Source organism: Clarias gariepinus, chromosome 13 (genome assembly GCF_024256425.1).
Source record: "Clarias gariepinus isolate MV-2021 ecotype Netherlands chromosome 13, CGAR_prim_01v2, whole genome shotgun sequence".
NCBI classification, from domain to species: domain Eukaryota; kingdom Metazoa; phylum Chordata; class Actinopteri; order Siluriformes; family Clariidae; genus Clarias; species Clarias gariepinus.
Window position 1 is genome coordinate 2,655,950 of NC_071112.1, and position 27,362 is coordinate 2,683,311.

General features: G+C 37.9%; 1 protein-coding gene across 1 annotated transcript in view; it reads right to left on the reverse strand.

The window, feature by feature from the left end:
• alk (ALK receptor tyrosine kinase) overlaps positions 1-27,362 on the reverse strand; it is a 512,699-nt gene that overhangs the window by 171,894 nt on the left and 313,443 nt on the right. The window contains exon 4 of the mRNA XM_053509911.1: positions 12,099-12,300. Coding sequence (XP_053365886.1) covers positions 12,099-12,300 — 202 coding nt within the window. The remainder of the gene's footprint in view (positions 1-12,098; positions 12,301-27,362) is intronic.

Below are 27,362 nucleotides of genomic sequence, written 5' to 3' on the forward strand. Positions count from 1 at the left end.
ATTACCAAACCAGACAGTGATGCAGCTGGTCAGAAGACTAGTCTATGGTGCCTCTGTGGAATGTAGTGAAGATGCACGGGGATGTTTGTCTTCTGCAGGCACCAGTAAAATTGCAGGTGCTGCTGGGTCAGGAAGCTGGCGTTGGCTGTCAAGATAAGGTCTTCTGTGATGTAAGCACTAAGGAACATGTGGTGCTTTTCTACTGTAGAGCAAATTACCACTTTGGAGTATACTGAAGTCATCTTTTTTTTTTTTTTTTTTTTTCTCAACAGTTGCTCTTGCACCAGATCAGGAGTCATGTGCGGTGCCTTGTCACCGTCAACAAAGGTGTCAATCACTGTGGTGTTGTCAGCAAGCCTGACTATATGGTTTGAGTCAGATCAGGCATTGCGCTGGTTCCCGTGCCAGTTCCCAATTTTGAAACCAGTGCCGTGCTTTTCCACATAAAAAAATTGGTGCCGGTGCCCTAAAATAAGCACCGAACCAGCCCCTAAACTCTGCTGGTCTTGTCGCGAGAACCCCTGACGTCACGAGTGGTGGGCGGAATTATAGGGAGCGGAAAAAAAAATGGCGGAGACCCAAAGTCCGTTAATGTGGAGCGCGGACGAAAGCAATTTTGCAATTTGGACAACCGCAGAGATTCAGCAGAAATTGGAAAGTGCTTTAAGAAAAAAAAAAGTGTATGAGGAAATAAGAGAAGAACCAATAGTTGCAGGCTTCACACGAACAACCGACCAAATAGTGAATAAATCTATGTCGATCTCTTTCAGCGGTTATAACACGTCGAATACGCTACCTTTGGATACTGAAATACATTTTCATAGTTTGGAGAATAACCAGTAAACTGACTTCGGCCATGTTCGTTTCTGTTTAGTAGGCGTGGCCTGTGACATATTATCATGCAGCTCCCATTGAGCTCCTGTCTAGTGTAAATGAGGGCCGGTTCTCGGCACCTGGCACCAGCACCAGTGTAGAGGAAATGAGGTAGCAGTGCAGTCATGGGTTACCTCTTCTTACTCCACGTGTTGGACACTGGTTTCATTGAAGATCACACATTTTACCCCTTTTTAAATAAATTAACCTTGGTCTCAAAGATCCCCTAAATGTATCTGTTAATGTTCCAGCTGTAGTATCGCTCTTTTCCAAATGACCCATTTTACTGTCTGTAGCTTGAAATGCAGATCTGGTACTGACCACATGCCGATTTGCCGAAGTGCATTTTTCTTCTCAACTAAAACATGGACTTCAAAGCCTTAGTAGCTACTGTACCCATTCCCTGCGTGTGAACGTAGGCTTGTTAATTATGTGATAAAACTCTAAATGTAACATCCTAATGTAGATGGCTAAAAGTCTTAGCGACTGCTCATCGTCATGCAAGGGGAAAAACTTTTCTCGAATTTTAAATGTACTATAGACACACAAAAACATGAGAAGCCCGGGTGAATGTCATGTCCAAGAATGATCAAAAAGTTTGTTTTGCGTAGGAGCTGACCTTCTACTGAAGTCTCAAACTGGTGGAAAGGAGAAATCCTTCATGGGAAGGTGGTTGACTAAGTAGTCCTTTTGCTTTTCCCCAATGTATCACTGATGGCAGGAAAACCTTTTGCAGGAAATACAATAAACTTATCTGATCATGATCTAGGGACTGTGATTTTAGTGGCTGTATTAAAAATATTTGCATGTAGAACATCTTGAATGATTATATGCTTCAGTACCAGAGATTTTATTTGGCGGACAATTTAATTTGCTCTTGGATATGGCCCAAGTATTTATTACTCTCTGCATGTAATTATCTGCTTACGTATTCTCAATATATCAGAACCACAGCGGGAACATTAGAGAGTAGCCGTAAAAGGACAAACTGGTTTGTCAGGCATTGAGGATGGTTTGAACACCTCATCCACAGATATATGACTTTAGCTAGCTTTCTAAAACGAAGTGAATAAAACAAGACAGTTAACAGTTTCATTACCCACTTTGTTCTGATATATATGTACATAGACCAACCAGCCACAACATTATGACCAGTGACAGGTGAAGAGGACAGCATTGATCACCTGGTGATCAGCAACCTGGTGAACGCATCATGATGTCACTAAAAAAAAAGACATAGCAGCATAAATCACACACACACACCCAGCAGGCAAAGAGCCCATGACAGCCAATCTTATCAAACACCCATGAGATGAACTGGACAAACAAGTACAATTGGAGGCTTCACCCTGCAAATGATGCCCCACAGCTGATCCCAAATGATCCAATGCCAGTACATCATACTACCCAATAACACCTGCAGAACCACACCCCAAGGGGCCAGAGCTAACAAAGGAAGCCCGAAACCTGGATGCTTAAACTATGCTAAAGGCGTTTATTAAAAGAAAAATTATAATAATAATAATAATCTTCTTTGAACAGTTGATATTGAGATGTCTCTGCTTCTTCTGCTTTGTAAAGCTTCATAACGACCTTAATCAGAGGTGCTGTTTGTTAATTGGTGATTTCTGAGGCTGGAACTCTAAATGAGCTTCTCCTCTGCAGCACTACTAGGTTTTGGTCAACACTACTGTACTACAATACTTGCTTACTTGGGAAGGTCTTCATAAGAGACAGTTTCATCGTGGTGCTACAGTACAAATGCACTTGGCAATACTGTTCTTGCAAGAACTGTTCCAGAACAGCTGATCTTCATGTCTTAAAATAAAGACTGACTGTTGTTGTTGTTACTTAATAACCTATTTGCATATGTGCTATTTAATAGTTTTGAAATCTCCAGTATTGTTTTAGAATTTAGTATTGACATATGATGGTGTATCAGCCTTTTTTCCTCCTTATTTGAAGCCACAACTACAAATGTCCTTCATTTTCTGTAGTGTGAAATATTCAGTAATTTTAACTGCTACTATTCGCAGTGTATCGTATCACTCCCATGAGAAATTGAAAACATTTGCAAATAGGTAGCAACATTAAGGCACCAATGAACAGATGAGTCCAATCTATTCAAGTGAAAATTGGGCAGTGTATAATGTCGATCTCTTTTGTTTAATACACAACAACCTGGTGTCTGCTAAATCCACACAATGCACTACATTAGAATGTAATTTAATATGAGGCATGAGTGGTTTAGTTCTACCATGCGGCCATCACAAGCCGGTGTACAGTACTCTTATCCAGACTGGTGCCAAGCCCGGATAACATGGGAGGGTTGTGTCAGGATGGACACCCGGCATAAAACCCATGCCAAATCAAATATAAGGAAATAAAAACAGCTGTTTCTGCCCTTAATGCTTTAAAATTATAATAATAAGAGTTTTATTTAACAAATCCTAGTTTGCAGGTTGTGTAAACAGTGTAGGATTCTCCTGGGAGGCAGTCGTTGACTGTAAATGAGTGATATCCTGTACACAATCGCCGAGGGCTTAGTGAAACCAATTTTGAAGGTCTTAAGGGTTTAGTGTTATATCATTACAGTTTTAAAATAAATTTAGTGTCGTTAATTTCACATTCCTCGGTAAGCAACGTAATTGTAAGAGGGATCCAATACGTGAAGATTAGATTGAACGGAGAACCACATGCAATAAACAGAAGGACTTTTCTTCACACGGACACACACACACACACACACATTCGCTCCTCCCCACTTTATCTTTATTCCCATATTGGACATTACTGCAGCCGTACAGTAAGCACTGATGGAAGATTCTGGCTTTAACAGAAAAACACATATACCTTCTATTTTTACCTTTAATGCTAAGTGCTCAGTGGAGATTTAATGACTCTATCTGTAAACGCTGTTACATTAACGTGTGTTAGCTGCTGGGAATAAACATCAAGTTAATCTCGTGACACAGAATTCCACAGTGAGGCCACGTCTTCGCCGCTGAGGTGCCGAGGTGCTCTGCGTTTTGTGATGCGTGTAATCCCTGACGTGAGAACAGCCTCCAGGGGTTTCATTTACATATTTATTTAATGTGGCCTGTCTTTTGCCAAATTCTCAATACTGTGAATTACTTGAATGATATTTTTAATGTAGAAAGTTAACTGGAAGTGTTCCAGGTTTCCAGGAACTTCACAGACAAGAGACTTGCCGGAGAAGCATATTAGATGCCATTTAGGCCATTATTTAACCTTGTAAAAATTGTTCTTTTTCAGACATTTTTTTTTTACACATACAATGTGTGCATAATAAATGCCAATGTGTGCCCTGCGATGGACCGGCCTCGTGCCCTAAGTCTCCTGGTATAGGCTCCAGGTCCCCTGCAACCCTGAATACAGGATGAAGCGGTATACAGTAGACGATGAGTGAAATTGGTTGCATTTTGCCCTTGAATAAATGATTAAACTACAAGTGTTAGCAAATGTGAAAACTCGTGGTTAGCTACAGTACCATCCATGCTAAAAGGACAAAGACATTAAACATTATTATAGTCATAACATTATTAAGTTATACAGCGGTACCTCTGTATACAAATTTAATCAGTTTTGGAGGCGAGTTCTTAAGGTGGAATTTCGTCTTGTAAAGCATGTTGTCCCATAGGAAATAATGTAAATGCAAATATTCCGTTCCAGCCACCCCAAAATATTACTAATATTACCATTGGAATTTTCAACACTTTAATAATACTTTTGCATAGAAAAACAATCAAAACATTAAGAAAGGCATGTCAATGAAGTAAAATATGAAATAAATATACATTTAACCTCACTTAACCTTATTTTATGATTCCTCAAATCAAACTGAAAGTGACTCCCTTTTCATCTTGCTACCCTCCTTGGGACCCATGGTGCTATGTCTTTACTAAATCTTGCATAAACAAGCGTTGCTTGGCTTTTCACTGATGCAAACAAGTTTTGAATGGCTCACCGACGTATGCACAACTAAGCCCGCCTTTGTTTCAGCTTGAGTCATTCGCTTGTGTGCTGAAAATTATTTGTATAGGCATTTGTATGCTGAGGTGCCGCTGTATTTTTTTTATGCCTTTTCTCATTAGTGACCCTCAATGGTGCAAACAGTGCAAAATACACTACAGTATGTCAGAAACAAATACAGAACGCAAGATCATAGCTAAAAAAAGAGGAATTTTATAAACAAATAAGTCTTCCATAAGAGATTTTATTATTATATGGTTTAGAGCTCACTATGGTAAGTAGTTATACCATAATATGCCATGGTGGTGGACACTGCATTAATATAGAACGTAAAGTACCAGGGTATGTACACTGGCATTGCAGTGGGTAACAGGGAAATAATATGGTATGCACTAGCATAGTTATATGAATATCCTGGTAGATACTGTGGCACTTAAGTGGGTACCATGGTAGTATGGTGTTTACCACAATATTTTGGTGAACATCATAGTACTTATTGGGTGGCGCAGTCGCTAAAAAATTTGGCAGGTATCTACTATGGTATGTTTGTATCTACTGGACCATATTGGACATTTTTCCGTTTTCTGTCCTGGCTCCTAGGTGTTGGAATAAAGATATCCATACACTAACGGTGTTCAAGCAATAACTAAAGACCTATCTGTTTTGTAGATATTTGGTTTAATGCTCCCCAAAAAAACCTTTCTAACAGTGTTTGACTGATGGTACGTTAGTAACCTAATAACCCAGTGTAAGTATCTAACCAATGATGGAAACTTCAAAGCACTTTTGTAGGTCGCTCTGGAGAATTGGCATAAATGTTAAGCTAAATGTTAGCGCATAATACTGTTATAGTTACTGTTTCTATATTATTATATCGGCTTGCTGCCACTGATCCAGACTCCCTCCGCCCTCTGGACCTGCCTGACTCATTCTGATGCCCCGCTTCTGGTTGGAGATCTCGTCACATGGATGCCCTGTGTGTCCCTTTGGGATGAGTCTGGTGTCTGGGGACGGTTTCACTCTACCGGAGAAGACGGTTCTGGCCTCAACTGATGTTGACAACTGTTTAGCTGTTTTTTTTTAAGGACTTGACTTGGCTGCAGTCACTCTATAGTTCAGGACTGGAATTTCCTACAAGTCTACCTGAGCCTCCAATAACTACCTGGACTCCATAATAACATCAATTAACATTAACTGTTATGCTGAACTGCCTGCCACCTAACACACAGTATGAATGTAGATTAATCCCTGCTTTCTGTTTTCACCCAGATGAGGATGGGTTCCCTGTTGAGTCTGGTTCCTCTCGAGGTTTCTTCCTATTACCATCTCAGAGAGTTTTTCCTTGCCATTGCCGCCCTCCTTGCTCACCAGGGACTATCTGACCATTTTGATTCATGCACATTCACATTCCATACAAACTTAATTACTGTAATTCTTTTGTGACAATGACAATTGTTAAAAGGGCTATACAAATAAAATTGAATTGAATATGTAATATTAGGAGATTTAACATACACTCTAGTTTTTTATTAATTTTACACACATACAATGTTACCTACAACATATTACATAACTATCACATATTTTCTGGTACATGTTCCATAGTGCCATGATACGATACATTGTAGAACCATGTATCATACTTTAGTACATATATAACATTGTACCAAAGTATGTACCATGGTAGAACCATGTGCCATTATGTGGTGCATGTACTATATTAGCAAATAAGTAGATTATTAAAATGTCTTATTGGCAGCCCTAATCAAGGTTAAGTTGATTAAAATAAGGGAAAAAAAACCCAGACCCTAATAATTTTGCCAGTAGTAAGAATAATGGGAAAGGCAAACAGCTGTTCTACAAATGGGCTTGAAATATATTAAACACAATATAGAAGTAACATACATCAGAGTTTTGTCTATGATGTGAGAGATAAAAGTAGTAAAATCGCAGTCAAATCTAGCAAATATCTCAGTGATTTATGTGCAGTGTGACAAGAACAACTATCTCACAAAAGCAGTCAATATCACACAAGTACATCCAGAAAAAAAGGAGAAAAAAAAATGATGTGTGATGTGCTTAGACTGGAAAATCTTTTGCCTTGTTCAGTGCATTAAGTGAAATATGGCCGAAATAGAGAGATGAGAGCATACAAAGAGACTGCAACTCAGCGGAGCTATTTTATTATTTTTTTTCACAGCTTTTTCTTCTGTTTTTCACTGTGTGCACTGAGCTGCTCGCCCCTTCGGGGAGGAGGGATGTGGAGTAGGAGGGAAACCGCTGCTGACTACAAATGAGAACAGCAGCCTTCACTCTGATCCCATCAGCGACACTCTATAAACACACTCTCCCTCCTGAGACCAAACTGCAACATGTAGTAGAAGACATGATACGTGGTTCTACAGCGCACAGGAAGCGTTACATAGCACATTGTACGTTACATACATACTGGTGTACAAGGATCATTAATAAGGAAGTGTGGAGCAGTTTAAATACCTTCTCAAACTGGTAAAGGGGAGCTTGTTTGGACTGAAACCAGAGCACTGAAGTGTGCTTCATTAGACTTCGCATCATGTCCTCATCCGCATTAGAGTTCCATAAATTTAAGGCATTTAGCAGGGAGGTGTGTTCTGCACATAGCAAAATAAAATAAAATAGGTATAACTATTGTATAGCCTATATATTGCCACTTTGCCTTGGTTTTCTCGGCTATCACATTTTTATTTATTTTTTTGGGGTAATGCAGTTCATATAAAAAACAATCTTCCATTCCCCATTGAGGGGCGATCTTAAAGCTTTAGCATACCAAGACATCTTGGACAATGCTATGCTTACAACACTTTGGTGAAGGCCCTTTACTATTCCAACATGACTTTCGCCCCAGTGAGCGCCAAAGCAAGGGCTATAAAGACATGTGATGAGTTCAGTGTGGAAGAACTCGACCGGCCCGAACACAGAACCCTGACCTCAACCCCATCGAGCACCTTCGGGATGAACTGGACCGGAGATTGTGAGCCAGGCCTTCTCGTCCAACATCATAAATACTATACAGAATAATTGGACACGAATTTCCACAGAAACACTGCAACATCTTGTGGACGGCCATCCAAGAAGCGTGGAAGCTCAACTACTACTACTAAAGTACTTATCGAGTTATAACATCATAGATTGAGTGCAACTATAATAATTGTAAATATTCTTGCAGCTGATATTATGTCATAGCCACGCCCGAAATGTTGTCAATAAGAAGCATATTTATGACCTTCATATTAGTTTTCCTAAAGTCTGAGTAGTTAGAGTTTATGCTTAAAATAGCCTTTTAGAAATGTGATCATGTGACCATATAATACAGTATGGGTAAATAGACTTAAATTATAAACACAAGCAAGTTATGCTGGTTAAAATGTCAAGTTAAAAGAGAAATTCGCAATAATCACAAAAAGACTTAAACTCAACAGCCAAACTATCTGACCACCCCCATCAGCACCCCAGAACACCCCCCCCCACACACACACCCCTCAGAGCCAGGGCTAGAAAAATGTTTTACATTTACAGTACACATACTGTATGATTTATATATTTTTTTAACCTATACACACATAGAATAGACAGCGAGCAAGAAGATATCTGAACTATATAATTTTACAGACGGTGTATGGGAGTAGAATTGCTAATTCCTTAAGTAAATGTCAATAATATTTAAATCACTCTAATGCATTATATTACACATGACCTATTTCATGTTTATCATTTCGCTAAACCTTCAATGTCATGCAGAATCATTAATCTCATTTATTAATCATGCAGTAGGTTAACTGTATATACAGTACAGTACCTAACCATAAAACTACCCTTTAAAAGGGATGATGTTAACTATACTGTATATTGTATTTTGGGGCAATTTTTTAAATATAAATATTGTGTAAGTGTGTTTCTAAATCACCATTTTAATGAAGGCATGTGTATTATACAGTATATGGTGATTTGGAGAGTTCTTTATGTGAATTGGGTGGTTAGTTTAGTTCTTATAGGCAAGTTCAGGGGTAGCTCAGTGGTTAAGGCATTGGACTACAGTACAGTTGGAAGGTCCCAGGTTTAAATCCCATGACCACCCTGTTGGGCCCTTGAGCAAGGCCCTTAACCCTCAACTGCTCATATGTATAATGAGAAAAAAAAAAAGTAAGTTTGTTTGGATAAGGGCATCAGCCAAATGTAAAGTTAATGTAACATATGACAAGCAGAGGTTTTTAAACCTATAGAGGTTGTGTTCACTCCTACAAAAAAATGTAAAAGGTATTTTCTAAACATTTTAGTAAAGTGTATATACTTACATTATATGCAAAGAAGAATGGGCCAACATCGCTCCATAATGATGTTAGAGAATGAAAAAGTCATAAGGGAACCATCTACAAGCTATTGAATGGGGAGTAAATACTGTAGTATTGCCCATATTATTTAATTATACATTTTTTTAATTTTTTTATTTTTCCATTAATTTTTCTTTTATTTTTTTGAGGGGGGGGGTGTATTTTTTGGTAATTGCATAATGGCAAGGTGAAAAGAAAAAAAAAGTTATATGCTCTTGTTCGTCTGAGGTTGTATTTGCCTGATACTGGAACCTGCTATGATCAGATGATGATTTTTATTATAACTTTACACAAAAAAAAACATAAATTTAAAAAAGGGGGTAAAAACTTTTGAACATGTACTGCATGTAAGTGCATTTTCTCGTGGTAGGTGGGTTTCCTGGCATAATCCAAAGACATGCAGATAAACTGGCATTCCCAAATTACCTGTAGTGTGTGTGTGCTCTGCGATGGATTGGCGCCCTGTTCAGGGTTTACCACGCCTCTTGCCCAAAGTCTCCTGGGATAGGCATCAGGTCCCTGCGCCCCTTACAAAAGAAACCTTTTTTAAAGAGTGTATAAAAAAATCTGTACTTTGTCTTACAGCTCTGTCGGATTTACAGTATATATAAAATTTACAGTGACACTAAATCCAATTAGAAATAGACTGGCCTTTTAGATTTTGCAAAATGAATACTTTTTTGTTGTTGGTGTTGTTCCTAATACCGAGGACAGTACTGCGGTAATGGAACACAATATTTTAAGAGATACAATTTACTTAATTTTCATTCTCATTAAGACTATTTAGTGCCCCTGCGGATACTGGCAAGCGTCAACCTGGGAGAAACCATTACCATAAGCATAGACATGATTCATCCGAGGATAATGGTGGCGATCAGTCTGCAGAAGTTTGTACTGATTTGCAGTGACACGTCGCTCTCATACAGTAAGACAAGTAGATTTTCCCTTCTATATATCACCTGCTTGTATAAATGCAGCTTCAACATTAAAAATCATTACAGCGTCACGGCTCAATATATTATACTTTAATAATAGTATAAAGAAAAATATTTTTTAAGGCCTTGGCCTTTGTACTGTATTTCTTTGGCCTTGAATTTTAAGCTCATGATGAAAAACAATCGTACATCTGACCGCTTATCATTGTTGCACATTTGACCCAGGATATGATTTCCATCTTACAGTATCTGGTCAAGAGTATGTGGACACCTGACTATCACTGATCCTTATTCTTTTAACAATAAAACTGTGCAGATATGATTTTGGCAGGAATTTGTGTGATCCATGGTATCAATGAGGCGCCCCGAGAGAACGACTTCTCTAAAAACCTTTCTGATTTAGCGCTCTTCTTAAATTTGTGTAAACTTGAAATGTTTGCCAATTTCATAATGAGCTTTCATAATGGGGTTGATGTAAATATGTTAGATTTATGTGCGACTTTTAAAACATATGTCAAAATACACATACAGTACAAAAAAATACAATTTCAAACTCTAGCAGAAAAGCAAAGAAAATGGAGAATAAACAAACCTGGCAGATTGTTTTGAACACAGAACTGACTTCATAAAGTTCTTGGGTGTGTGTCCATAGCAAGACAACTAAATTATAACACTCAGAAAGACCTTTTATTTGGAGTTAAGTGACTGATGTGCCTAACTTTTTCATTAAAACCTTTGTTTTATGGAATAATCCACAACTTTTGAATATGAATATGTCAGACACCTTAAGTTTAAGGAAATCTGTCTTAAAAAAAAAAAAAATGGCCCCGCCCACTTCTGGATGACAAAAGGGCCATTACTTAACAGAAAGCCAAAACGCATATTCAAAACCAGTCATGGGAGTACTTTCTGTGGGAAAACATCAATCTAAAGAAAAACACCTCTTAGCAATTGCTTCTTCGGGCCTGTCCACACGGAGACGCGTTTCGCTGTATACGTATACATTTTTTATCGTATTGGCGTTTCGTCCACACGGATCCGGCGTTTTAGGAGACTGAAACCGCTATTTTTTGAAACCGGGTCCCAAAGTGGATAAATCCGAAAACGACACCCTCGCGTCTTCGTGTGTACGGCCAATCCGTATATTTTGTGAAACGATGATGTCATCACATCACGTGTCGGCTGCGTCACACGTAACAGCAACAACAATAATGGCGGACTACATGATTGTGTTCGTGTTGCTACAAAGCCTACTAGCTTTATTACAGCAAAATCTATTGCTTCTATGCAACTGTTATGAGCAACAAGCGATAATGGACAACACCATCTTGGTTCGTATACAGCGCGCAAGGTTATGCGCATGCTCAAAGTCTTCTTCTCCGTGTATAGTGTATCTCTATGGCAGAATTACAGCGCCCCATACTGGTCTGGCATATATACTACACTGTTTTCAGTGGTTTCGTGTGTACGCAGATATTTCTTGAGACGACGCCGTGTTCACGAAAAAAAAATGATCGGATAGGGAACGCACCGGCTTCGTGTGGTCTTAGTCGTTTCGAAACGCCAGTGGCCGACAAGTGGTACAACACTAACTAGCTTCTAACATAAGGCTGAATCCCAAATCCCTCTCTAAAACCTCGTCAAGGGAAGTACCTGGTCTGAGGAACGATCGATTGTGTACTAAACATAAGTTGCTTACATAAATGCACTAGTTTTCCATTTTTTATGCTATTTGGGATTTAACCCGCGGAACAGTTAGTCAGCTATTAAATAGAAAGCTTAAAACGCCATCCGCTAAAGGTCAACAGTCCTTCAAAAACCACAACTTAACATTTAAAACAGAGGGCAAGTGCACTGAATAAGCCATCGCTGACTTTTATGGTAAATTCCGCTCATAACTGATTTAAGACAACGGACAGAAGAAACTCACCCTGTAATGTGTGGAGTCTCGGTGGTCAGAAGAACCAGCGGCGGTTTGTCTCTCTCAATGAGCCACACTTTGTAGTGGCCTTTTTGCCTGGGGTGCAGAAAAACAGTCACGTCCATCCCACACGGTCGATGGATAGAACGAAGCCATGGACTGAGGACCCACGGTCCGCCCACAGCGGAGCCATTCACTAAAACAAAGCGGCCTGAAAAATAGAACGGCAAAAATGTTAAATGAATGCATCTATTAATGAAAGACTTTTTTAAAACAGATTGTCTTTGTTATTTGAAAAGATCTATGTGTTTGCTGAAGGCATCTCATGAGAACGCTTCGATCTCCACTACTGACGATGAATCTAAATACCTAGAGCTCAAACACTGAAATTTGCAAACGGAGTTAAAGACATGACTCGGGGAGAAATGACAACACCAAAAAAAAAAAAAAAAACTGTAAGAAAGAAATGAAAGGAGGAGAAATCAAAGCTCTCTCTGTGGGCTTTGATTTACAAACTCTCTCTCTCTCCAATATATTCAGCTCTTTCAATCAGTAACTTTTTACAGAGAGTGGGGAGAAGAAGATAGGCAAAAGGGCAGCAAGGCCTTCTTTTGAAGAGATGAGAAATAGAAACATCATCACCAGAGACAAGAAATATCCCAATGCCCCATTTCCAGTACTCAAACAGTATCTGTAGGCTGTATCTCTTTTTCTTTTTTTTTTTCCATCGGGAGTCATCTCAATCATTACAGAACTGCAGCTTTGCCTCTTTGAGAACAGAAAATAAGCTTTTATTATTCTGAAATTTGAAAGATTTTCATCTTTCATCCATATTTTGCTTTAGTCAAACTGGATTCAACTATAAGTGCAATGGGTAGCCTTCTGGTACTCTGGTTTGCTCCAACCTCTCTCTCTCTCCATCTCTCTCTCTCTCTCCATCTCTCTCTCTCTCTCTCTCTCTCTCAAAAAAATATTAGCAGATGGACTGGAAAATCTACATTTCTACACTTAGGTGTGAAGAGGGACAAAATCACACTTCGCTCCCATAAAATTATAAGGTATCATCAGATACCAGTACTTGCGAAACCTCAGAGCAATCCAGAAATGCAATACGCTGTTAGAAAATTAGAAGCTTAATAATTACGCCCTTACAATGAAGCAAAATATAATACGTGTTCTTTTGTTTTTTGTTATGTCCGGTATGTATTATCCTCTTTAAATGTAAAAATCCAATAACGTTTGATTTCGTGGTCATAAATATGAGCAAAAAAAGGTTGGTCTTATTTATAATCCTGATAAAAAAAAAAAAAAACTATTTATACACTGTTAAATTTAAAACGTAGAGATTAATTGCTTGACGTGTCTTCCATTCAGGACACACACACACACACAAATGCACACACACTTTTGGTAGTGCCTGAATGTTCTGTCTGGTTTATTAACAGCATAGACGGAGAATATAAGATTAGAGCCAAACACTTCATGTCATGTGCATCTGTTACATCAAAGAACGAAGGTAATTAATGTGCTCTAGTTAAGTACTGCGGAAAACAAAGAGAGAGGGAGTTACATTGATATCTGCCCAGGCACGGACTACAGTATAAGAAATATTGCCATATAAGGAATGAGGAAGAGCGTGGAAGGATTTAATACCATTTGGGTGAAATGCAATAAGACAAAAATCTATAGACACCACATTTTAGCACTATTAGTATATACTATGTGGATAAAAGTATTTGGCTAAACTTAATTATTGAATTCCGGAGTTTCAATCAATCAGGCACCTTAACCCCAGCGAAGGGCAATCTTAATGCTTCAGCATCTTGGACAATTCTACTATATGCTTCCAACAGTTTGTTGAAGGCCATTTCAACGTGCTCAAAGCAAGGACTATAAAGACATGGTTTGATAAGCTCAGTGTGGAAGAACTCGACCGGCCCGAACACAGAGCCCTGAGACCTCAACTCCATCGAGCACCTTCAAGATGAACTGGAAGGGAGGCCAGCATCAGTGTCTGACCTCATAAACACTCTACAGAATAAATGGACATGAATTTACACAGAAACACTCCAACATCTTGTGGACGGCCTATCAAGAAGACAGTAGAAGCTGTTATAGCTGAAAAAGGAAGGGGGGGGGGGGGGAGACGACTCCATATTGAAGTCTATGTGTGTTTGGATACAATTTCATTTCAGATTTGGCCACATACTTTTGTTCATATAGTGTGTACGGTACTACAGTATATACTGCATTATAAAGTTTACAGTAAGATGTCATTAAAATTTAGCCAGCTTCTTTTGGCCAACTTATCTTAAATTTCCAAAAGTGATGCGGGTTCCCTGAATGACTCGAACTGTTAGTGTAGTGTCAAAAGATTTTTTTTAATCCTACAACAGAGTGTTTCCGTGTCACGCCAAGCGGAGTCTATTAAAGGCAGCTGAAAACCCATCCTAGAAAGCTGAGAACACTCAACTGCCTGAAATACCACATAAAAGGAAAGTAATCAAGACTACCTTCAAGGTAGTACACAGAGTGGATCGGAAACAGCAGATCAGGATAATACAAATGTGAATAGTTCCATATTTCCGGAGAAAAAAAAAAATTCAAATAAAATGTGTCCATGAAAGTATTTCATGCACCAATTTCTTTAGCGCAGGTTTCACAAATAAGTTAAAAAAATATTTTGCCAATTTAAGTGCAGGTGTAGGTTAATACAGTGGGACGGGGGGCAAAAAAAAGCCAAATCTAGAGATCTTTTATAAAAATGACTGAATTAGGATCCTGTCTGAATTGCTCCAGGAGACCAGAGAAAGGAAGCCTTAATTGTACCGAAAAGAGTTTTTCCACTTTCACCGCAGTTGCTCCTTATTCCTACTTGTCGCTAAATGCTCATGAGCACAGTTTAGCTGAAACCCATTATAGCCTGAATCCTACGAGCGTAATTCCCATTACACTCCAGAGTGTCTGTCTGTTCTAGGGCATTCTTCCAGAACGTTCCACAGGCTACACAATTCTCTTGACATCCTGGCTGCACAAAGCACCTCTTGCTGTAAACACAAGACCCTATTAAAGCTTGTAGAAAAGTCCTCTTATTATATAGCGAACAAACTAGCCACTGCGGGCAATTAGCGACAGATCCTTAAACGTTAAAAATGAAATAAAGGCACACTTAAAAAAAATCTACAACAATTCCAATTGGCTTGGCTGGTTAGTTAAAGTAATGCATAGCAGACAGCTAGTGGTTTGACACCTGCAATGCAGCAGTCACTCCAATCAGCCACGCCCATAATTATTCACAACTTTATGGTGCAATATAATTTTAACTGATGAATTTGTTTCTGATTTGTAAAAATATTACTGATTAAGTGTAAGTGTTTAAACTGATTGTTTTATAAAAATTAATTTGCGACTCAAAGATATGATGTCACTGTGCAGCGACTGGCTGACTAGTTACTGCTACAGCGCACAACTGCACGTGAAAATCGCAACTGCCGAGATGGATAAATATGTTATTCGCAAATCTAAAAATGTTGAGGAAATTGTGGAGAGTTTGCCTGAGTCATCGGAACCATGTACATTGACCAAGCATAAGAGCAAGACCCCGTCAGACCAAAGTAGGAAACGTCTAGAATATTAGGAAGAATTCCTAAAGTATGGATTAACTTGCTCTACTGTTGACAACGTACTGTAGCCCGGCAAAACACATGATTGCTCAACAAACAAACAAACAAACAAAAAAAAACAAGTACACCCTTCCCATTAAAATGTAAGCCAAAATTATTTTGATGTATAGTAAATGTAGTCAAAATTTCGTGAACAGCTTTTTATGTTTATTAGTTGTTGTTGGGGTCGCGAGATCTTGTTGATCTTCAATTAGGGGTCGCTGGCTTGGAAGTTGGAGAACTACTGACTTATTGTTAAGTTAGTTTTATTTTGTTCTGCTCTGTATATTTTATTAATTAATTAATTTATTTATTTTTGCACCATGCTAAAGATAGTTGTGCATGAACATTTTGAAATGCACAAACCAACCCACCTGGCATTAACCAACATGCCATGGTTAAAAAGACTGAAAATCACTGCATCTCACAAACATTAACTGCATCTCTTGACAATGATCGTATGCTTTGTTTTGCTTCCACATGATTGGCTGATTGGATAATTGGATGAATGAGCAGGGGTACAAAAGTTCTGTTAAACTGGCCTGTCTGGGTAAACATGTAGTTTTTTAGGGATGCAATCAAATATGAAATGCATTATTTGGAATAAACAGATGGACTGACATTTAAGGATGGCAATCATCCATTTATCCATCCATTGATCTTTTGTTTCTGGAACCATAGTAGAAGACTTCATATACATTTATAAAAAAATAATAATAATAATTCCAGTGTACTGATTTCATTTTTAAATCTATACAGACATACTACAGAAAATAGAAAAAGTGGCATATTTATGATATTTTTATTACCAACTAAGCAACATTTCTACAAGCCAAAGAGCCAGACCTTAGAACTTGTGACCAATTTAGTCCTAGTACATAAAGTCACAGTTTCTCTCATGGTTCTGTAAGCCTACTTCCATTTCTAAGCTTAGTGGCTACTGTTATTTATCACAGTTATTGCCCTTTTTTATTATTTCTTTAGTTTTTATTGTAAATATGATGGCTTTCGATAAAGATTTACCTGCAACTATATTCAGTCTCATCTCTCCTGACAACCCTTACAATTTGGACATAGTGGCCCACCCCAATGAAAGCACAACACCGGGCTGCAGATGTCAGCATTTGATACCATCTGCTTCCCCCAGTGAGCAGGCTACTTGAAACTGCCATTCCTGTTCAGGCCTAGTGCTTTTGCCAAGCTTAGACTAATTTACTGTGGCAAGTTCCAGTCCAGCACCCATGACAAGTTCCAACCCAATGCCCATGACTTACTCCAATCTATAATTTCCAATCTAATGCCTGTGCCAAGTTTTAAACCAGTGTCCAGGCCAAGCTGTAAACCAGTGTTCATACCAATTTAAAGTCTAATGCCCAGACTAGGTTCCAAACCAGCGCCCATGCCAAATTCCAGCTTAACACGCATGCCAAGTTCCAAACCCATGGCCATGCCAAGTTCTAGCCCAGAGCCCAATGCAAGCTCAGTCAAAGCCCCTGTACCAACCTTAAGTCTTATTTTTTTAAACTCTGCTCTATCCTGGCACATCCTGGACATTAGAGAACCCAACATGGGGTGGTGGAGTGGCTTTCCAGGTTTTTCACCAAGCCACGCCTTGAGCCGTACCTTAGAGGGGGCGATTGGGGGGGTTCTTTCAGAGTTTCTCTCCCGTCCTTTAGGTCATTTATTTGTGGAATTATTTAAGCTCTGTTTATCCGTAATTTTCTTTGCCTGGGTATTTAAGAGTGATGATGTACTGTAAATGGGGAGAGCAATTTATTTTTGGTCACAAGCTCAGTTTCCTGGTTACCTTATGCAGTTGGTAAATGCGAATGCTAATAGCTATATACAATAGCTAATGCTAAGTGTTTTTATTTTATTTTAATTGAATCGTGGTTATTGCCCTGTGTTTGTTTACATTATTATGAAGATGATGCCCTACAATAATAACCTGGCTGCAACTCCATTTAGTGTTATCCATCTTGGCATCAGAAAGCAATTTCTTAGGAAAAAGAACAAACATTAACCTCACCAGCCCAAGTCTTAAAAAGGTCAAGTAGACCATGTTATATGGGTAAAAATAGAATAAATAAATACATAAATAAATGAATGAATAAATAAAATAGAATAAAAGGAGTTGTTCTTTAAAGCTGAAATTTAAGAACAAAACGAAAGGAATATTATATAACATATAATATATATAAATTATATTAATATAATAATATATAAATTTTTTATCCAGTCCGTAGGCTAGTTCTTAAGACAAAATTTTATAATGTGAAACGCATTGTCCCATAAGAAATAATGTAAATGCAGATAGTCCGTTCCAGTAACAAAAAGATATGACCAATATAACCAATATCCAACACAATAGTCATACTTTGGCATATAGAAACTATTAAAACAGGTAAATGAAGTGCAATCTAAAATAAATAGACATTAATCCTTACTTAACCTTAATTTATAATTTCTTTTGGCACCAGCTGCTGAAAGCGGCACCCTTTTCTTCTTGCTACCGTCGTTACTAACATTATTGAGTCCAAGTGTGCTAAATCTTTCTCAAAATGCAAAAGAAAAACCACCAAAAATATGAAACACTGTTTGGCTCTTCCCTAACACAAACAAGTTTTAAACGGCCCCCAGAAGTACGCATGACCGGCGAAAATGCTTCACATGCCGGGGCAATTTTATTGCAAAGTTTGAGTTCATTTACCCAGGTACCGCTGTCAACATACAGCAGCTGAAGTCTCTCATCAAAGACCATCCAAATAACAGATAATCCATAATGCATTTAATTGTGAAAAAAAAGTTAACTATTTGAATAGCACTATAAATCATCTCACTATCTGGCTAGTATTCTTAAGACAATTTATTTTTGTTGTTTATTCTTTTTTTTTCTCACTTTGTGTTCAAGGTCTCTTGCTGGCATCGGCAGGATTTCCACGGTTCACAAATGTATATCAATGTTTTTAACTGATAGCAGATAGCAGAGGTATACAGTAGTACAGTAAATGCTGCGCAATATAGAATACACTACGGTTTGTTCTGGCAAAACAATATGAATAAGCCGAACTGCTGAAAAGCTGTTATAGAAATAAATTTACCAACAATTATTATTAACTAAATAAGAAGGGCATAAAGGCTGTTTAGCCACCACTACAACCTTGCATTTATATCTATTTTATACTGCTGCGAATTAGCATGAATTTGCATGTGTTAAACTATGCTTACTTGAAAGAACATCTTTAAATTCTGATGATATTTTTTTATATCCAAGTTTATCATCAGGTAGAAAGAAAATTACTTACATGCAAATCAGTCCAGCCGAGTGCTACGAGACACTCTGTGTCCTGTCTGATAGTTACAGCATAAATAAATAAATATTCGATCAAGAGCAGGAATGCACACCTTCTTATTCCCATGCACCATTACATATTTAATTAGCGCAAAGCTTTGACTTGACAGAATGCCAAAAATGCTGCCAGCAATGCAAGCATTGCATTTTTACACAGAAACCACAGGTAAAAAATGAAGTATATTTTTCCCCCCAAAGAAATGAAGCATCCATTGTAATGAGAAGCATATTACTGTATATTTGCATTTAATGTATTATTATCCATGTTTAATTGTAGATTATAGCATATTATTACCAATCCACGGTTGCATTTGGTGGGAAACAGTCAGGAAAGGGAAAGAACAAATTTAAAGCCCAAAGCATGACTTAACAACCACACACAAACAACTCCCTCTAGTGAACCTAAAGACATATCTAAAAACACCCCGAACCGTGAAGTTTTTTCAAATAAAAGCACAAATTAATTGCATTCTTTTTTTTTTTTTTTTTTTTTTTAGAAACATTCAGAAGCCTTTGCCATTGCCTGGAGAAAGGGATAAAGCACTCAGGCTAGACAAAAAACAAGCCATGTACAAGGTTTCATTGCATTAAAAGTAATTTGCACACAAACACTTCAAGGCAAGCTGGATTTTTTAAAAAGAGTAACAACATGTTTTGTCAGAGCCTTACAGAGGGAAAAATAATGGCATTTTTTAACACAGAAAACAATATTTAACATATTTATCTGTAAGCCAACAAGAAAATATGATAAACTCCTGCATGTTAGGTAAATAATGGATAAAATCCAACCATCCATCCATCTAAGAACCTCTGTAGTCCAGCTGGGGAGCGCGGAGGCCGATGGGGACCGTTGTATTTTTTCCAATTTTTACAACCGCGGTAGGACGAAGATGAAATACGAAGAAAAATGATCAATGATGGTGTTGTGTGATGCCTTTATCACTTTATCATCTCACTCACTCTCTATACCTCTTATCCTCCACAGGGTCGTCTGAGGCCTATGGCAGAGGACTTGGGGCACGAGGCGGGGTACACCTACTGTAGATGGGGTATGAATCCATCCCAACGCACACACACTCACCTACTCCTTTAAACATACAACAGTGTGTTATTGGAAATGCCAATTAGCCTAATCGCCATGTCCTTCCACTGTGGGAGGAAATGCACCAAGCACGGGGGAAACCATTACGCCACTGTGCCGCCATTTATCATCTTGAATGGTATTATTTATCTACAACAGCATGAAGTGTTTTATTGTTCTTACACACTGAAAACAAAAACCTTACTGAATTTACTTAATTCAAGTTAGTGTATCAAGTTTACATGAGGGATAACTAATTCGTTTTTATGATTTGATTGTGAATGTCAAGTCAGGATCACACTACGGTCACTTCCATTGTAAACTACACCGTTACCCGCTAAGCTATTGTGTCACACATAATTAAATTAGGTTGTATTCCCCCCGCCCCCCCCCACCCCCAATCACACTCCTACACTCTTATAAGATTTTATGCATAGCTGGATCATTTTTATGCAACGTTACATGACCAAATTCACTCTACATAATTCAGATAAGTATTGGTTAAATTTAGTTCTGGATAAGTGATGAAATCACATTTTGATGAGAAGCACCCAGGGTCGTTCATGTCAAACCGGCACTTACTGACATTTATCCCATGAATGTAGGCGTACATTGACATTTACAGAAGACTTCAAGCACAGTACGGTGATGAGACTCATAGCCGCAGTAAAACATCTGAATGGTGCAAACGTTTTAAAGAAAGCCGTACGTCCTCGAATGACGATCTACGTCCAGTGGGTGGAACGCCTGATTACCAGTTTGCAGAAGAGACGCAACCTTCCTGTGGGAACTGTACACACGGTCATTCACCAACACTACTTTCACATTACAGGAACTCGGCTGGCCGTTATTGCCACATCCCCCGTACGGTCCTGACCTCGCTCCGAGCCATTTCCACATGTTTGGGCCAATGGAGGAGTTTCTGGAAGGCCAGCGTTTTAAACGTGAATCAGACAGTCCAATCACGGCTCCGGCACTTCTGAAAAAACTTTTTACTCTGATAGCGTCCAAGCACTAGTGAAATACTGGGATAAGTGCATTAGTGTATCGGGGGATTATATCGAGAAATAAAGAGAGTTTTTACGCTCAGAACCGTGTTCTGTTATTCTGTACAAGTCCGGCTTTGACTTTTTATATGGAAACTATGTGTAATATGTTATCCTAAATCTTATCAAAAACATACTCTATTTTTAGTGAACATAAAGCATAACATACTTCTCGGAACAGAAAACGTTACCATATCAAAAACTTTATAAACAAACAGATGAATGATATGATTATAATAATAATAATAATAATAATAATAATAATAATAATAATAATAATATTATTATTATTATTATTATTATTATTATTATTATTATTATAATGAAGGTTACTGTTACTTTACACTTGATTTATGAAAATTTTAAGGAATAAAAAAAGATAATATTTCCGTTCAGTCTTTATAACATGACATTTATTTTAATAGAATAATTACATATTTATTACATATACTGTACTGCTTAGTTTCTATAATATGACATGACATGAATGTTTTCAATCCCATGAGGTCAAAGACTTTGTAGACTGATTTTTTTTTCAAAAATCTGATTATTTATTTAAGTTTTTTGCTGTACATCAATTATTTACCTTGTGAAGCACCAAATAAAGGCATCAGTGATTTATTTACTTAGCCTTGATTTTTATTATTATATTTTGTGATGAACAATTTTATTCATATAATTACTACAGGATTAAATGCAATTTTAAATCCAGACACACCTCAGATCGTTACTTTCTATGAGTTACAACATCTGCGTGAGGGTTAAAAATTTAAAACGTGATTTATTTAAAACGTGCACTTACGTAAAAACATATACACACATACACGTATGAAGATCAGATTCATTCCAAAAGGCACAATCTTTTAGTCTTCAAGTCGAGAGAAGTTCTGCTGTGTGGTCATGCTCGTTAAGCTCATCGCATTACAGTGCTTTATCTCTCTGAGCAGGGAGTCCTCAACACCTGTTTGTTTGATTCAATTTTTCTACCTTTTTATTTAGTTTGCTTCCCCAATTCAGTGGCTAATACCAGGAACCTTTGATCTCCATCTGTCTCTGTGATGTCCGAAACAAAAGGCCATGTCAAGCACAAGAAAGAACAGCAGAGAAACAGCAGCAAAAAAAAAGAGCTAAGATAAAATAGTCATGTAGTATCAGAGCAAACAACTTGCTGAATGCCTATGGGACATCATGTTCAAAGCATTTCTCTCTCTAATGTTCCCTGAGACAGCACTAGCAACACAAGTGCTGTGTGTTATACATTCTCCGGGAATCTGGGTGAGACAATAACTCACTGCAACAGAGAGGAGTTTTATCCTTTGTGAAGTCATACTGTTAGATCTTCGGGCCACTGAGGCTTTTAATACAGGAGATTAGCATTGTTTATTAATAAGACAATTTTGACACTGGATTTAATAGAAATTAATATTTATTGATTGATTTAGGGTTCGTGTTGTTGATCTGAGGTTCAAGGGTTTGAGCTCCAACCACTGCAGGGCCATTACTTGTGGGTCTTTGTGCAAGGCCCTTATCCCGACGTACCACACAATTAAGCCACTGCATGAGGTGCCGGTCCCAAATGATCCAATGTCGCGTCTCCAGAGTAAAATAGACAAAGGAGGGAAAAAGGTATGTATGTATGTATGCACGTATAAATGTATATATTAGTGCTGACAAAAAAAATCACAGTCATAGACTGTGCACATTGCACATTTATAATACAAGTCAATTTTAATATTGCAATGGCTGGTTAGTATGGGGTGTGGCAACTCAATGAGCCACATCCAAGAGCTCGAACCCCTGATCCTTAGATCTGAAATTCAACAACCTAGAGCCTTAGCCGCCTGAGCCACCACTCGCACACCTTACATTTACTGTACTCTTGTAAAAATAGTTCCCCTTGATGGTAGCTCAAGCACACAACTTTGTTTTTATCCAAACTTCCATTTACAAGCTTGTTACAATAAAACTTGCCGTTTAACACACCTGGTGATGTTTCCTCAGTCATATTGTTATGCGTTAAATGTGCCATTTTCCGCTCTGTGATTATGGGAAGCCAATAGGGTCAAATTTGGTAACATGATTGATTTGTGTTAAAAAATAATAATGCATTGAAATTTCTAGATTAATCACATGCGTTAATGCATTAATATTAACAGCTCTATTTTTTTTATTTGTTTGTTTATTTATTTAATAATTAACAGGTTATCTACTCCCTGTTCATCTACTGTAAAATCTTTGGGAAATCTTTTGAAATCTGCAAGAAACCTTTTAATCTATTCAGCAAACTACTGGGGCTTTTTATGACATTTATGGGCTCTTCATAAAATTCCAAAGGGGACATACTGTAGTAAAGCCTTTTTCTTTGTTTGTTATTTTTGCCTTTTGGTTTCTTTGTCATTCTGTGCTAAGGATTTATAAAATTTCCACTGAATGCCTTGTTTATATTTTCCAGATTAATCTCCAGTTTGTTTAGTGGCTACATACTAAGCCAAAGTTTTAACTTACTGTACTGTACATATTGGCACAGTTCTCCTACGCTTATCCTACACGGAGTGAAGCGGGAGGCCGATCGCAGGAGACTCAGGGTACAAGGTGGGGTGCCAGTCCATTACAGAACACATGCACTCACACACTACAGGGAATTTGGAAAGGCCAATTAGCCTCCTCTGCATGTCTTTGGATTGTGGGAGGAAACCCACCAAGCACGGGGAGAACATGCACCCGAGGTGGGAATCGAAACCTCAATCAATCCTGGCGGTGCAAGGCCACAGTGCTAAACACTATACCACCAGGCTGCACAAATTCGATTCTCAGAATATTTTTAACTTTCTGTATTAAACAAAATAAATATGAAAAAAATAATATTAATTTATTCGAAGAATACAATACAGTACAGTAGCATACTCTGGTCCAAAAAAGTCATAGTAATAATTATATCTTAATGAATAAATATAATGACAAACTGACAAAATGTAATTTAATATACAAAGAGTCTCAAACCCAGGAAAAAAAAATTAAATGAAACATGGTGAGCTCTTTAGCCAATTTTAACCATATGTACAGTAATTCCCCTACATATGAACAAGTTCTGTTTTAAGAGATTGTCCGTAAGTCTGATTTGTTTGTAAGTCCAACAAACTTAATACTGGGGTACAAACACAACTGGCCATAAATAGGTATATTACAGTCAGTGTTGGGGGATGTTACTTTTTAAAGTAACTAATTACATTACAAAATTATTGTCTTTAAAAAGTAATCAGGTACATTACAGCATTATTTTCAGCATTACAGCATGCTGTACAGCATTACAGCATCATTGTATTATTACAGAGTATGTTTCTATTGCAAAAATGAAAACCTTATGCATGTTGTTATAGTCAAGACCTTTATAATTATTCTACCATCATCACTTAGTGAAGTTTGGCCCTTAATCTGGTAACTACTAATACCCCTATCTCACCTACTGTACGCGGTTTCGCGCGGTGGCCGTAAGTACGGTTCATCATGATTTACCGCGAATTTGGCGCTGTAATTATGTTCCATCTTTCCACGCGTCGGTCCTCGCATAGTCAAACCGCATAGGTGAGATAGGAAAATAACAGCAGAAATTATAGAGGGGAGGCGAGTTATCGGGGCGCGGCTTGTAAGACAACTTTCACACACAGACACGCACCAATGGATTGGGAATGACTGCTGTCTGGCTCACGGATAACATAATTTGTCTGAATAACGGATTACATTTAAAAAAAAATAACTTAATAACTGATTAGTTAAATGGTGGACCTAATGCGTTAGAATACTCGTTATATCAAAAAAGTAATCCAAGTAACGCGTTACTTTGGAACACGTTACATCCAACACTGATAACAGTACAGTGTTCTTTAGAATCATGGCAAAAGATTCATGGTAAAAGAATAAGCAATGTCTGCCATCTTTTTATTCTCTTAATTATTTTCACTTTTGTCATGCACATGACAATACTGTATATGCCGGACATGTGATCTAATTTCTGCGATTTAACATGCACGAATGCATGTTCGTATCTTCGAAGATTTTTAACTCGAATGTTTGTATGTAGGGGACTTACTGTAGAGCTCTAAAGTTGACTAAAATGTGCGGTTTCTGCCACCTTTTTCTCAGAAGCTGTAGATCACAACGTTGTGTGGCTCCTTTCATTTGAAAGTCACTGAAAAGAACCATTATACTGTGATTGTATAACTATATGACCTTTACCTTCAAAAGCTGCTGGTGTGACTGCAACAACAAATTGTTTTTCTGGACTCTTAAGCAAATCAAACACAAAAAATATCCAAAAATTTGTTTGATGCTGAGATTACCCAGTGGCTTTCCCTTTGTATAGTGGTTGAGGTTGAAAAGCAGCTTAATGTTATGTGGTTGTGCATGAGAATATGCCTGCTACTCTCAGCACATTAAAAAACATGGCCCATGCCCCAAACAGCAATTCATTCATCCATTCATCCATTCATTCATTTATATTCTATACCACTGATTTACATTTAGGCATTTGATACATCTTGAGTCGTTGTTTAAAGATTGTCAAAGACTTTGCTGTACGGACATCCAGGGGAAGTTCGCTCCAGAACAGAACAGAGCCACTCATCACATAAGCTCATCATCAGGCAATTTGGGGAACCCACCAAACCTGGTGAGAACCCCCCCCCCCCAACCCCCCCACCCCGCCCCCACCAAACACCAATATGATGAGAAAAGTCATTTATACTGGAGCACAATTTGTCTGCCATGTTGTAGTACAGAAACTCTGGTCTCAAACATTATTTGTTACCTTTAATAAGCGTCCAATCTTCTATCATATCAATATCATTGTCATGCTAACTGTGACTCTTTTTGCGATGGTCATGGGTGTGTTTGATTTTCACATGCAAGTCAATTACAGGCTGTGGTATCAGGAAAAACGCTCTGTTTTAGTCATCATTTCCAGCACACCCCTGGGGTGAGACAGATGTCCGGTGTATATCCAGCTGGTGGTCATGCGAGCTGACAGGTTGTAAAGCGCTATGGATCGTACAGCACTGGCTGTGCCTGTAGCTAAAGTAGCATGTTGTGAGGAAGCTTTTTATTGTCGTCGCCCTTAAAAGCTGCCTGAGAGTCTTTGTGCTGCGATGAGTGAGACTCCGGTCCACTGAGACAGCTTTTATAGGAACCTGCTTTCAGGCGCAAGAGGTTGCCAACGGTAGAACTTTAACGGTTATTTGCCCAAATGTCAGTGAATTCATAGGCTGTGTCATAAAATTAGCTTTGTCACTTATTTTAATTACTTTTTTTTTTTTCTCCAAAAGGCTGCCGGAGTGAATTGTTCCAGCTTTGAGTCTAACTAAAAGGAGTATCAGATCAAAATCTGTGGATTATCCTTAATGTCACTATTATGTTTTGCGCTTGATTCCATCTTTATCCTCATGTTATATCCTACTGACAGGTTAGATGTGAAGGTAAATATTTTTTGTATAAATAAATAAATTAATTAATAAATTAATAGCCCTAACTAAAGGGCAGTTTGCGGAGAGAAGGGCAAAACCACTGGCGAGGCAAAATGTTGCTAAACTCATTATCTAGGCAAAATAAAAAAGATATTGTCGAAACATCGTGGCGATGTTATGGATGTTGCGACAGTATCGGTGTTGTTGCTTTTTCTTAAATTTCAAACTATGATAAAATGACATCAGGACAATATTGACGACATGACATAATGGGCTAGCGTTGAGTGAGCAAATGTTAAAAAAAAAAAATTATTTCTAAATAACATTAATACCAAAACTGATGGCCTGAGTTCTCTACACTGACCAACAGTAATGTGGAAGCTTAGATCCACCTCATGATAATATTCCCAAAAGAAAATTATCCTTACGGCACTAAGAAGCATGACATGAGATAAAATGTGCCGAATGCTGTTGGATCAAAGCGGAATTTTAAACATTGTTAGTAACTTAAGGCACTACTGTATGTATGCATTTGTATGACATGTGCATTAATATTAAGCAGAATCAATTAAGCTAAATAAAGATTAAAAACTCATTGTTTGGATGTTGTCTTGATGTTAAAAAGTGACTTGTTTAATGTTATCTCAACGTCATTCTAACTCTCGAAAACAACACT